The sequence below is a fragment of the Zingiber officinale genome, chromosome 9B (genome assembly GCF_018446385.1).
Source record: "Zingiber officinale cultivar Zhangliang chromosome 9B, Zo_v1.1, whole genome shotgun sequence".
In the NCBI taxonomy this organism is placed as follows: Eukaryota; Viridiplantae; Streptophyta; class Magnoliopsida; order Zingiberales; family Zingiberaceae; genus Zingiber; species Zingiber officinale.
The window spans coordinates 51,617,075-51,632,035 of NC_056003.1; the positions used below are offsets into that span (position 1 = coordinate 51,617,075).

General features: G+C 45.2%; 2 protein-coding genes across 2 annotated transcripts; both read right to left on the reverse strand.

The window, feature by feature from the left end:
• Positions 1 to 2,017: 2,017 nt before the first annotated feature.
• LOC122024952 (protein PHYTOCHROME KINASE SUBSTRATE 1-like) lies at positions 2,018 to 3,344 on the reverse strand. The gene has a single exon (XM_042583694.1). The coding sequence runs from the start codon at positions 3,318 to 3,320 to the stop codon at positions 2,247 to 2,249; it is 1,074 nt and encodes a 357-aa protein (XP_042439628.1). The 5' UTR covers positions 3,321 to 3,344; the 3' UTR covers positions 2,018 to 2,246.
• A 10,197-nt stretch (positions 3,345 to 13,541) lies between these two features.
• Positions 13,542 to 14,117, reverse strand: LOC122023007 (proline-rich receptor-like protein kinase PERK2). Its single transcript, XM_042581109.1, has one exon. The coding sequence runs from the start codon at positions 14,115 to 14,117 to the stop codon at positions 13,542 to 13,544; it is 576 nt and encodes a 191-aa protein (XP_042437043.1).
• Between the last annotated feature and the right edge of the window lie 844 nt (positions 14,118 to 14,961).

Sequence of the window (14,961 nt, forward strand, 5' to 3'; positions counted from 1 at the left end):
ATCGACTGAAAGCAAATAATCGATTGGTGATTCTCATCAGTAGATTGGTAAGTTAAAAAAATAGTCATTTTGTAGGTTTAAACGGTCGGATCTAATGTGGTAATCGATTGGTGAAGTCTACCAATCAATTGATAAGTGGAAATTAACCTGAATGCAATTCTATAAAAGAGGGTTTCATGAAGATTTGAAGGTGTCAGATCTTGGGGGTTTGAGGACAAATTGCTAGTACTGCACTTTTAGACTTGATCCGGTAGTAAGAGCGGGCCCCCCCCTTTGCAAAGTCAACGCTAAGTGGAAGTCACCGGAGCAGCCGCCCATCCGGGGAGAGTGTGGTCCGACCGGACGGACGGCCGTAGACGGCCGGTCCGACCGGACTGCCGGCCGGCCGATGGAATCGAATACCCGGGTGGGTCCGGCCGGCTCGCACTTATGGTTGGAAGGCACCCTGTCAAATCGGGGTTCCGACGCTCAGTTGAAAAGGTCATGGACCGAGCTGACCTTTTGACCGATCAAAGTCATAAAGCACCCCTGTTTATTAGTCTCCACAAAGCACAAGTAAACCGCTGCGGATGTCCAGTCGGATGTTGAGGGAGCTGTCCGCCCGGACGACAAGTTTGGAGCAAGGGAAAAGGACAAGGGACTTCTTTCTCTGACAACCGGTAGGTTTCACGTGTGTGCCATGCTCCAAATCTTGTGACAGGGGATTCTGCTGTCCCATCAAGGGCATGCTTTGACTGTAGCGATATGGGTCAGGTAAGCTTTCTGACAGCCGCATACCTAGGAAAGGACAGAGGACACGTATGCACCTCGATACACGTGCCCAAACCCTTCACAGCTCTATATAAAGAACCTCAGACTTCGCCGGAGGTAAGATTTTTTCGGCGTATTCTGAGACTTTGGGAGCCACCTTGTTTATCGTAATTTACCTGACTTGAGCGTCGGAGGGTCGCCGCCGGGAACCCCCTTTCCGGCTCGACTTCTGTGCAGGTTAGCCGGAGCATCGCGCCACCAGTTGGAGATCTACATCAGCGAGTCGGAGAGCGCCACGTGCCCAGCGTCTGTTGACTTCTGGTTCGGACAGGATCAAGACTAATAAGAGAAAATTTAGAACAATAAGCATCCAAAGCAAAGCTCTCTTGTGTAAACATTTTTGTTTTGATTTCATTTGTATCTTAGAATTTATTTGTGTTTATTACAAGAATAGTTTGTAAGAGGTTTCTCCGTCTGTAAAAGGTATCCGAGAAAGAAAAGATTTAGTGGTGTTAGATCACTAGAAGTAGATCTTGAATTAGTTATCTTAAGAGGTGGATACTAAGTAAAATCTCGATGTTGTGCATGTAGTGTTAAAATTGATTCAAAATTTTCACTGTGCATTCAAACAACGAGCACACAATTGAGATAAAGTGATCAAATCTATTCACCTCTCTTTAGCTCGTATGGATCCTAACAGGTTGCATATGGGTGCCTTCCTACAAGAGCAAGACAAGAGTACCTAAAGGACCGAAGTTGCACCTTTTGTAGCCTTCAGGAGGAGCATTTTGGGTGCGCTCCTGTTGCATAGCTATGGAGACATATGATGGAGTGACTACATATGCATCATAGCACATCCACCTATAAGAGGATGCTTCGAGGCATCAGATCATGGGACCCCAGTTTTGGTGAAGGCTGGTCACCTTGTTGTTTCTTATATGATACACTATGTATGGTTAGCGAGAAATAATTGTTTGTTTGAGAGCGTTAGGATAGATGTAGAGAGTATCTTTAGGAGGGTATAAGTGGATGTGTTTCCATCTTTGACTGTATACTTAGACCTGATGTTGCATCAGACATAAATGGCACTCAAGACCTACATTAAACATTGATTAAAAAAAATCATTTAAACGTTAGGATATAATATAAAATTTATTTTATAAGTGTGATAATTTACTATCTGACTATTAAAGCTATGCCTATAGAGATATTTTTTTTCTAACACTTGCACGTATGGATAATGGAGAAAAAAAATATATATCCACCTTCAAACATCCTTATTAATTATGTGACAATTGACGAAACAAAACATAAATATAGATTAATACATTTTTATTTTCCTATATTAATACGAATGATGAATACGTATAGTCCTAATATAATCTTAGGTGGAGCGGTTTGAACCGAATGGGTTCGGTGGCAACGCCCGGCCGGCTCGACCTGGCCCGAACGCAAATCCACGCAGCAGCTCTCCACGCGGTACCTCGCCGTCGGCGTCACCGCTCCCTCGCGCTCGCTCTCACCAACGCCTTAGTGCCGCTTCCGCCGGAAGCCCCCGTCACATCGACCGCCTTCTCACTGACGCACCCCAGCAGATGGCCCGACCCCGAGGACCTCCTCGTCTTCCTCAGGGAGGTAGCCCCCTGTTCACCGGACTCCGACGACATGGAGAAATTAGCGACGCTGGCCGTAACCACGCTCCACTCGACACTCGCCTCGCTCGGCTCGTAGCCGGCGGCGACGGTTGCCGACTCCGATCCTTTTATGGTGAAAAAATGGTGCGTGCTCGTCGATAAGCCCTCGATCTCGAACAAGTCCGAGCTTGCTTCGCTGAGGACGTCCTCGTCTCGGCCGCCGGCGCGGGAAGGCAATGCGGCGAAGCTGCTTCCGCTTTGCGCGATGGCAAGATCGTTTTTTGAGGTAAAATTGGCGCCTAAGATTGAATTTTGAGCGACTCCGATGAGTACTTTCTCCTCTGGTTTGAATTTTGAGATCGGATTTGGAGGGAGAGAGAAGGGTTCTTGACGCCGGAAACTGGGGCTGATTCTTTTCAGCCTAGATTCGCACACCGAGTGTTCGTCGTGAGGACGGCCATGCGCCAGCTGGGCTTCCCTGTCGACGTTGATCGCCTGCTTCCTAGCGCAGGTGCAAGGAAAAACGCGGAGGAATTTCTTCCCCTTGGAGTCTCGTCGGCGGCGGTCGGGGAGTAGTACGCTGCGGCTGTTGCAGCTCGTCTCCGAGGCGGTGCTTCCGGGCTTCGACCCCGCGCGCGGCAACCGTGGGACCTCCTTCTTGGCGCCGGCCGCCGACGGGGTCGGCACGCGGCGCCCAGAGGCGGTGCTACCATCCATCACGCCACTGAAGTACTTCTCGGCGTCGAATATTTCGATCTCACCGTCGGGAGTACTCCTACTCCGCCGCCGGCTGAAGGTAATCTGGCAGGCCAAGTGGTCGGAGGCGGAGTTGCCCAACTCCGGCGGAAAGCTGTTCTCCCGGACGAAGGCGAGGTAGGAGGAGAAGGAGTCGTCGAAGGCGAAGAGAGACTTTGGAGTCACTTTGACGGAGCCCATGCTGGCTAACAAGAAAACAGGACGAGGAATAATGATCGTGTTATTGCTTCGAGTTATAGAAAAGGTTCTTTAATTATATAGACCGGAATATTTTTATTCGTTAATATAAATATTTTGATCTAGGATACAATTAATTTTAGCGGTAGGCCGTTCACCCATGAGTACATGTGATAGCACAGGTATTTCAAAGACTAGTAGTCGTCTATGATTTATCTTCTCCGTGTTGATCCTGGGATAGATTGGCGGGGGTGCTAGAGGCGAACGTATTCACCTTTTGCCACCATGTGATAGCGCAAATGACTCCTTATCGGACCTGATTAACTGGGCTTAAACCCTAATCGATCTCTCTATTTCCTCTCCTCTGGAAGTCATGTCCCTGCCGCCTTCACCCCTCTGCCTTCTCACTGAACCCCACAAATCCAAGCCCTAGGGGCAAGATCCTCTATGCATCCGCCACTGGTACGTCCAAATCCCTCACTAGCCGCCTCTCTGCTCGTCTCTGTTTCTACGGTCTCCCTTTCGACCTTGTCGACCCCCACCACTACAAGCTGGAGGATCTTCCCAAGGAAAATGTTGACTTGAGTGGCATCCATGTGAGAGGACGGAAGGCAAAGATGTCCGGTATACTTCTGAGATTTGACCGAATTTGATTTTCATTAATAGTCTTCTTAATGTGGATTATTATATAAACTTTTACAGTGATGGTGTGGAACTGAGAATTAACTCTATGTTAATAGGATATGATTATGTATCGAATGGTTTCATGGTTATTAATGTAGAACTAGGTATTGGTTACAACAATAATAATTGTTTTTCAAACATTGCTCTTACTGATGATATTGATATTAATAATGAAATTTGGTATACTAGACTAGGACATATAGGACAAGAACGAATGAAAAGATTAGCTAAAGAGGGCATGTTAAACGCTCATGATAAGATTAACTTGTCTATATGTGAGCATTGTCTTACTAGAAAAGTAACTAAGAAATTATTTGGTAAGACTATTAGAGCTGATCACCATTATAATTAATTCATTTAGATATTTGTAGTCCAATGAATGTGAAGACTAGAAATAGAAGTTCTTATTTCATTACATTTATTAATGACTTAACACGTTTTGGTCATGTGCATTTGATTTCTCATAACTTTGAAATATTAGATTGCTTTAATCGTTACTTGAATGAAGTTGAGAATCAATTAGAACATAAGGTTAAGACCTTACACATTGACCATAGAGGTGAATATTTGTTTGATCAATTCAAGATAATGTGTAATGAGAAAGGGATCATTAGACAACTAACTATCCCTGGAACTCCACAGTAAAATGGGGTTGCTGAAAGAAGAAATCAAACTCTTCTAGATATGGTTAAGTTTATGATAACTCAAGCTAATTGGCTATTTCTTCTTGGGGCGATGCATTATTAGCAATAACCTATATACTTAATCGAGTGTCTTCTAAATCTGTTTCATCTACTCCTTATGAATGTTCAACAGATAGAAAATCAGATTTGAGTAATCTGATACCTTGAGGGTCAGCTATCTACATTCATGATAAGACTTACGAATATGAGAAATTAGGACTCAGAGATAAGAAGTGTATCTTTATAAGGTACTCTGAGACTTCTAAGGGTTATGTCTTCATTTGTGAGCGACAAGATGGAACCATTTCTAAAATAAAGTCAAGAGATGCTACTTTTCTTAAAATTGAGTTCCCAATAAGAGGTGAAGTTGATAAGATAATTCCTTTATTTTAAATAAAGGAAGAGGATAATATTTCTTTATCAATAAATCAGGAATCACTAGAGATGTCTGAATCTAGTTAACCTAGTAGGAGTAATTTGTCAAGTCATAAGTTAATTTCTCAACAACCCAACTTACGAAGAAGTATTTGTAAAATTAAATCTCGAAAATAGTTTGATATTGAGAATGATGTATTAATAACACTCTCAGTTGATGACGATAAACCTCGAATAGTTGACGAAGCATTAAGATGCTCAGTTAGAGAAAAAAATAAAAAGTTGCAATGGATGAGGAAATGAACTCAATGAGAAAGAATTAAGTTTGAGATTTAGTCGATGTTGTCACGCCCCGGGGGAGTCCCTGCCAGAGGAAATTCTGGCAACATCTCCCCTGTACAGGTGACAATCTAAAACTTATCTACAAAGCTTTCAGGGCCCCTCAATCCACGGCCAACATGGCCAGAATATATACAATAAAATACGATAAGCATTCCACGCAGTTTATATAATTCAACCTCCGGCTGACACAACCACGCAGTTATAATGGTAAAAGCCTACTCTACTACAACGAAGAAAACACAACACAACGGAAAACCTTCGCAGCGGAAAACATGGGCATTATACCTGAAGCACGACATAGAATCCATAAGTACAAGAACTACACATCATAAGTATGCAGACATAAAAAAACAAGGAAACAACGAAAGTTAGAAACCAGAAAGTCATCTCGACACCTAGTGGGGGGACTAACGACTGGAATTTCTTGATGGCCTCAACCTGAAATAGAAATAATCAACGAGGTGAGTTCAACAACTCAGCGGGTATAAATCTGACATGCATAGCAAAATATATCTAACAGTAATAATCATGGAGTACAGTCTCCTGATCAATAACAGGAAATGTGAAAACTGAACAAGCAAAGAAGAATTGTACTCACCAGGGCCTCCTGTCCTGACATAAGGGTCATCAGACCAGATACCTCATGTCTCCTGTATGCATGTCAATCATATGCAACCTAAACAAATGCAATATCCAAAATGCAGCAATCACAAGCAACAATGCAATCCATGCATATGATGCAAATGACATGGTCACCCCTGACGTCAGTCAACCATCTCACACACGATGGTTAGACCGAGTGGGTAGGGTTATGACAACTGTGCACCTGCCATAACTACTCCTGAGTGACCGAGTGGATAGGATGCTGTCAGAGTACACCTATCCTCCTACCCTAAATCATAAGTGGGGGAGTTCAATGCTCTCATCTCCCTGAGTCAGTCCAGAGGAGGGATCCCTGCCCGCTACCACACTGCAGTCAATACTACCCATGAGCGGACCAGCGGACCAGCGGAGCCTAACAGAGCAAAACTGCCACACACCCTGCCTGATATACCACTAACCGATGAGTGGTTGTGTGTGCAGATCCATGTAACTGGCGATGTGCTCAATAATAATGGAGCCGACAATCGCTCAGCATGCAATCATGCAAGATGGTGCATGACACTAAGCATGAAAATCCTGACCATGTCCATATCCATAAAGTATGTATCAAAAAGTAAATGAATCCAATAAAATGATCTAGGTACACCTGACAGACACCTGACAGGTATGGCAAATAACTAGTCCTGTACACAATAAGACATGGTATGCCACTACCTCTATGAACATAATACAAATGGCAATAATCAAGAGGGTCTAAGCATGGATGTATAACAAACAACAAATAAGGCATGCTTCAGGTATCAAGTAGTGGCATACCAAACAGAAACAAACATAACTATTACTGCAAGATATAACCTATTAAGCATATCAGATGACAATATCAAAAGATAAGTCAAGGTACCCACCTAAAAAATGGAGATCGTATCCGAAATAGATCCCACGTCGAAACGCACGTCTCGAATTAAAATCCTGTATCAATGTATATATTTTATTTAGCTAAATTCAAATGAATTTAAATAGCTAATTAAAATCTCCAAACAAGTTAGGGAAAACCCTAATCGATATAATCATCTAACTACTTTAATAATCCTCAATCCACATAATCTACAACAAAGGTCCAATTCTCTACACCTTACCTCAATCTCAAAGTCACCCTTGTTAATCCACGGCTAGGGATGGTTGCTGCCGGACAATGCTCGCCAAAAGATACGGCTGCCAAAGATTCGTGGCCGACACTACCTAGATGTCACTGCAAGAACATTCATCACAATTAGACAATATCACATAACAAACTCGAACCCCAAACCAACAACCTACCTAAATACAAGTATCCTTCTGTCAACTCACGATCAAAGGGTTCACTACTGGAACACGGTGACCAGAGCCATCGATCGCCTGTGAACGATGCTGGCCGAAGCCCAATACCGCTTGCTCACCTTCTCCAACAGCGGATTATGATGGCTGGAGAGGGGCAATGCACAAAGGAGACCTCCGACTTCTTGCTCTTGGCACGGTAGTTCACGGGGATAGCCTGATAGCCTTCGCTTGCAATGATGACGATCGCTAGATCAGGCAGAAGTTAAAGCTTCCGAGGTAGATGGCGGCATTAGAAAACTAGGGCACAGCGCAGAAAGGAGAAATCTAGGGCATGACTCGGGCGATGGAGGGGCAGTGGAAATCGGAGAGGGGTCGGTGGCTATCCTTGTGACAGGTCGAGCGATCGGGGATCAGGACTCATCGGCGCCGGATCTCGATGGTCGACACAGTGAGTAATCGTGAGAGGTACCGCGTGAGGGAGAGGGCTCGGGTTGTGGCTATCGGTGGCGATGAAGACGCAAGGAAGATGGGAGAGAAGCTCAGCCGATGCGCTTTATCAGCGAGGAAGAAGAGGAAGCGACGTGAGGCGGCGCTGTCGACTTGGGAATGCGATTAGGTTGGGGGAGTCGACGCAAGTCGGGCGAAGGAGAAGGAATCGGCAAAGAAATAGAGAGGAATTTAGGGAAAAAGAAAAGAAAAAGAATAAAAATTATTTAAAGAAATTCAACATTTCCTCGTTTAAATGGGGTAGCTTAAACAGGCTTTCCCTTGGCCCAATAATTGATCCCCTTAAACTCGTCATACGAGTTCCAAAAAATTCTTAGAAATTTCTAAAAATTCTAATAAGATTATTTCGTCAAATAACCTTATTATTAAATTATTATTTGTTCAGTATTTTATATTTTTCCCCACTAATAAAAATTTGGTCCTCCAAATTTTCGTTATTACCATCAGCAAATACTAACAATAACCAACCAAATAAATGTTGAATAGAATTTAACCCACATACCTCAAGTAAAAAGATGGGGGTATCGAGCTCAGATCATATCCTCGAGCTCCCAAGTAGCCTCCTAATCAGAATGATACTGCCATCCGACTTTAATCAACCAGATAGTCTTGTTCCGTAGCTGACGCTCTCTGTGGTCCAGAATTCATACCGGAACTTCCTCGTAAGTAACGTCAGGCTGAATAAGAACTGATATATCTGACAGAACATGTGATGGGTCAGGTACATATCTTCTCAGCATAGACACATGGAATACATTGTGAATGCATGGCAGAGCCGGTGGTAGCGCCAAATGGTAAGCTACCGCTTCAACCCTCTCCAAGAGCCGGTGGTAGCGCCAAATGGTAAGCTACCGCTTCAACCCTCTCCAAGATCTAGAAATGCCCAATGTATCGTGGAGCTAGCTTATCTCGGAGACTAAATCTCTTCACCCCTTTCGTGGGTGAGACTCTCAAAAATACATGGTCGCCTATAGAGAACTCCAGGGGGTCTACGTCTCTGATCAGTATAACTCTTCTAATGGTCCTGCGCCTCGGACATCCTCCGTTTGATAGTATGGACCAACTCTGCCTCCTGCTGAGATCTCTGAGGTCCTAGCAGCTGGGCCTCCCCAACCTCCTCCCAGAGGGGGGGGGGGTGTCCGACAAGGCCTATCATGCAATGCTTTAAACGGTGCTATCTAGATAGCCGAATGACAGCTGTTGTTGTAGGCGAACTCTATTAATGGCAAGTGGTCCTCCCAGCTACCTCCGAAATCCATAACGCAAGACCTCAGTAAGTCCTCCAAGGTTTGAATGGTCCGCTCTATCTGTACATCTGTCTGCGGATGAAATGCTGTACTGAATTAGAGTTGTGTGCCCAAGGCCTACTGCAGACTCTAACAAAATCGGGCCGTGAACCGTGGCCTCTATCTAATATAATACTCAAAGGAACACCATGCAATCTGATGATATCCCAATAATACAGCTCTGTCAATCGATCTAGAGAATCAGTCTTCCGGATCGTTAAGAAATGTGCAGATCTGGTTAATCTGTCAATGATCACCCAAATCGCATTATGGCCTCGTCGTGTCCTAGGCAATCCCACCACAAAATCCATAGTGATGTGCTCCCATTTCTACTTCGGAATAGGAATCCTCTGAAGTAAACTAGCAGGTCTCTGGTACTTAGCCTTCACCTGTTGACAGACTAGACATCTAGCTACAAACTCTGTGATATCTTTCTTATGTAATTCCACCAATAGGAATGCCTCAAATCTCAATACATGCATGTTCCGCCTGGGTGGATTGTAAATCGAGAGTGATGAGCCTCTTAAATTAGCTCCTGCAAGACCGAGTGAGATTGAGGTACGCATAACCTGCCTCGGAAATAAATAATACCTTTATCATCTCGGGTGAACTCGATCTGTTGCCCTGAAGCTATCTGGCTACCAATGGACTATAAGCGCTGATCACCGGCCTAGGCCTCTCGGATCCTCATCCTGATCGAAAACTGAGCAACCAAGGTAACTAGAATACCTTGCTCTGTCCGTCCCTTCTCCTCAAGGCCCAACTCGGAGAAACACTGAATCAAGTCTGTGACCAAAACTCGGTGGCAAGCTAAAGTCCCTCTGGACTTTCGGCTAAGTGCATCGACAACCACATTAGCTTTCCCCGGGTAATAGCTAATGGTACAGTCAAAATCCTTCAGGAACTCCATCCATCTTCTCTGTCGGAGATTGAGTTCCTTCTGAGTGAAAAGATATTTGAGATTCTTATGATCAGTGAGAATCTCAAATGTAATACCATACAAATGATGTCGCCAAATCTTCAAAGCAAATATAATGACGACCAACTCCAGATCATGTACTGGGTAGTTCTTCTCATGCTCCCTCAACTGACGAGAAGCATAGGAGACTACCCTGCCATGCTGCATCAAAATAGCGCCCAAACCCTATAGAGAAGCGTCGGTGTAGAGTACGAATCCGTCCTCTCCAAAAGGCAAAACCAGAATTGGTGCCAACACTAATCTCCGCTTCAGCTCCTGGAAGCTGGTCTCGCAGGCTTCTAACCACGTGAACTTCACGCCTTTCCTAGTCAGGCATGTCAGCGATATAGCAATGCGAGAGAAACCCTCGACGGACCGTCTGTAACATCCGACCAATCCCAAGAAACTACGGATCTTCTGAACTGATTTTGGCTGCTCCCAGCTGGTGACAGCCTTGATCTTCTGAGGGTCTATGGAAATATCTCAGCTAGAAATCATGTGTCCCAGAAAACTGACTGAGGGTAGCAAAAACACACATTTGCTGATTCACATATAGTCGATGTCGTCGAAGAGTCTCCAAGACTATGCGAAGATGTTGTGCATGTTCCTCTTCGGAACGCGAATAGATCAAAATGTCGTCAATGAAGACGATAACGAACGGATCTAAATACTCCAAAAAAATACGGTTTATCAAATCCATAAACACCGATGGAGAATTGGTAAGCCCAAATGGCATTACCAAGAACTTATAATGTCCGTATTTGGTGCGGAATGTTATCTTCTGATTATCAGAATCTTTGACTTTCAGCTGATGATATCTGGATCGCAAATCAATCTTAGAATACATTGATGTACCTCTAAGTTGATCAAACAAATCCTCGATCCGTGACAAGGGGTACTTATTTCTAATAGTCACGATATTCAACTGTCTATAATCGATGCATAACCTCAGAGTACCATCTTTTTTCTTGACAAACAATACCGGAGAATCCCATGGAGATACACTAGGGCGAATAAATCCCCTATCCAATAACTCCCGGAGTTGGACCTTTAGCTCGTCCAACTCTTTTGTTGCCATACGATAAGGAGCTTTCGATGCTGGCACGATCCCCAGAATTAGTTCAATAGCATACTCCACTTGCCTTCGGGGAGGCAAACCTGGTAGCTCATCTAGAAATATATTTGGATACTCTAGGACCACTTGAACGTCTGAGAGTTGAGAACTACTGGCGTCATCAGCATTAATTAACGACAAAATAAATCCCTGACAACCATGCGACAACAACTTCTGAGCCTGAATCGCAGAAATAGTCGATATGTCGTCGTCCCTGATGCTAGTGAAATCCCACGAGGGTTGGTTCGGAGGTGGGAATGTGACCAGCCTCATCTGGAAATCAACCGTGGCATGATATGTTAACAGCTAAACCATGCCAAGGATAATATCGAACTCGACCATTTCTAGTACCAATAAATCTACAAGGAGTATATGGGTGCCGAAGTCCAATAGGCATCTTCTGACCTCCTAAGTGACGTCGAATGCATCACCGGAAGGTAGGGCGACGGTCAATCATCACGGTCTAAGGATAGGTAGTCTACCAATCTTCCTCATAAATGCACGAGAAATAAAGGAATGCGAACTACTAGTATCAATTAGCATATCAGCGAAAAATGCATAAAGTAAAATCGTACCGCGAAAAATGGATCCATCGGTTCGCTGCGTATCCTCTCTAGTAACTGCATGAATACGTTCAGTCTTTGGTAGTGGTGGAGGTGGTAGTGCTACCAAAGGATGCTGCGCCTAAGTTTGACCCTGCTACTAAGGCGGTGTCGGATACTGAGCCAGAGATGGATATGAGGGTTGCGATTGATATTGGACCGACGGTTGGGGCTACGACTGATACTGAACCAGTGGTTGAGGCTGCGACTGATACTACACTAGGGGCTGAGGTTGTGACTGGTATTGAACCAGTGCTTGGGGCTGCAGCTGATACTGCACTAGGGGTTGAGGCTGCAATTGATACTGCCCCTGCATTAGATACTGAGGTCCCGAGACAAGACTATATGATACCATAAAAGCATCAGAGTGCTTTTGTCCATGCATGCCATATGCAGCTCCTACAGGGGGAGCTGCCTGCTGCTGTGTAACGACCCGACCCTTTTGGCCTCTTGGGCGGCCCTTGTGGCGGCCCAACTGGCGGCCCTTATGTCATCGGCTCATTTGACGACCTCTCATGTCGTCGACCGATGACCCTTTGGCCGTGCCGTTACTCACTAGGACTTTCCACCCCTGGCAGTGGATTTTTGCCTCCCCCAGGATTCGAACTCTAAACCTCCAGGCTTAAGTATTAGAGTTTATGAATCCTGGCAACTCTAAATCTCACTTGGTTACCTGGATTCATAAACTCTAATACTTAAGCCTGGAGGTTTAGAGTTCGAATCCTGGGGGAGGCAAAAATCCACTGTCAGGGGTGGAAAGTCCTAGTGAGTAATAGCACGGCCAAGGGTCGTTGGTCGACGACATGAGAGTTCGCCAAATGGGCCGACGACATAAGGGTCGACGGTCGACGACCCGAGGGTCGCCAAATGGGCCGCCAAATGGGCCAAGAGGGCCGGGTCGTTACATGCTGACAATGCGAAGATTGGGCCTTTTGCCCCTCTCGCTGAGTCCCTGTCTGACCGAACTGTCCTCCCTGAACAAAGACTCCGGAAGCCACGTGCTGAGCCTTCAGCGAGCAATCTCGGCTCATGTGCCCAAGCAGTTTACAATAGTAGCAAATTGACTGTCCCAAGGTGCAGGCTGATGTGATGTGATCCCTGGAATCACATCGGGTGCATTGAATGTCGCTGGTGGGCTGTTTCCAATTCTGCTAAGGAGGTCGAAAACGTCTTGATGAAGATCGCCCTGGCTTCTGAGGCTGACCAGATGCCCTAGAAGTACCCTGACCCGACTGACTGCGCCCACTCTGCTGCTGTCCGATAGCTTGCGGCTGCTGGATCTGCCTTGAAACCCGATTTGTCTGCTTCCTTTTCTTGTCCGGATACGCTCTCTGCTGAGCTGACTCAATCATAAGAGCTCTGTCCAATGCCTCTATGTAAGACGGATTATCAAAACCGACAATCTTTACTTGCAGATGTCCATCTAGTTCGTGAACAAACTAAAGCATATGAGACCTGTCCTCAGCAACTAACTCTGAACAAAATCTGGCCAACCGATTAAATTCAGAATTATATTCTGTCATCGTGCGGTTGTTCTGCCAAAGACTCAGAAAATCCTGTCGGCATGTCATCTGATATGACCATGGAAAGTACTGGCTCTCAAAAACCTCTCTAAATCTCGCCCAGGTGATGTGCTACTCGCCTATGATCGAGTGCTGTGTATCCCACCAGATATTGGCCTTGTCCCGTAAGTGAAAAGCAGCCAACTCTGCCTTCTCCCACTCGGAGCAAGTCATGCAGAAGAAATTCCGCTCTAGTGTTCTATCCAAGACTGAGCCACGCTCGGATCGGTCTCTCCGAGGAATAGCGTGAATCGACTTTTCACCGACTCTGCCAAGGCTGGAATCCGAGCTTGTGTCGCAATAATGGCAGTAGGGTGAGTAGAGCTCGCTGCGGGAATTGGCGAAACCATTGGAGCTGGGACTACAGGTGGTGTCGCTAGATAGGCCGGGGTAGGTGCCCATGGTGCTGCTGCATAAGCCGGGGCCGGTACCACAGGTGGCACTGCAAGGCCAATATAGGTAGTAGGGGCTAGAGGTACAATAGGTGGTGGTACTGGAGGAGTGATTGGTACTGCTGGTACGAGGGTCGGGTATACAGTAGCAAGCACAGGTGGCAACGGTGCCGGGTACACAGTAGGCACAACTGGTGGAGGTGCCGGATATGCCGTAGGTGGTACTGCTGGTGGCACTGTGAATACTGTAGGAGTGGGTATGGCGGGTATAGTCAGGGTAGGTACCTCTGAAATCATCGGAGTCTGAGAGCCCGACGCACCTGCAGTACCATGTGGAGTCTGTCCCTGACCGACAGGCTTGACCCCAATAGACATCTCTGGCGACTTCGTCGCCAAGGATTCCGATATCCTCTTATGTGGACATCCTGCACCACGTCTCGGCACGGGAACACGTGTACTTCACCTTATATCTGTTTAAATTTATTACCCAGGTATTAATACAAGTACTAAATTATAAAAGTAATCAACATACCTATTTGCCGTCTAGATATGTTCCGTCGCTGCCAAGTCCCTACATTTGACCTTTCCTTGATATTTGACCTTTCCTTGATGAGGTCAAATAATACCTCAGAATTCTGAAACAAGAAAAATCGACGAAAATCCGTACAAATCCGAAATAGAATTCTGAAACATGAAGATAACGAAAATCCATACAAATCCGAAAAATACCCAGATTGACTCGCAAAACTTGGGCTCTGATACCAAATAAATTGGTATAAGATTAACTCGAAAATCCAGAACATGAAAAAAACAGGCATCGTAAACTTGCTCTGATACCAAATAAATTGTCACGCCCCGGGGGAATTCTTGCCAGAGGAAATTCCGGCAGCATCTCCCCTGTACGGGTGACAATCTGAAACTTATCTATAAAGCCCTCAGGGCCCCTCAATCCACGTCCAACACAGCTGGAACATATACAATAAAATATGATAAGCATTCCACGCAGTTTATATAATTCAGCCTCTGGCTGACACAACCACACAGTTATAATGGTAAAAATCTACTCCACTACAACGAGGAAAATACAACACAACGAAAAACCTTCACAGAGGAAAACATGGGCATCATACTCGAAGCACGACATAGAATCCATAAGTACAAGAACTACATATCATAAGTATGTAGACATAACAAAACAAGGAAACAACGAAAGTTCAAA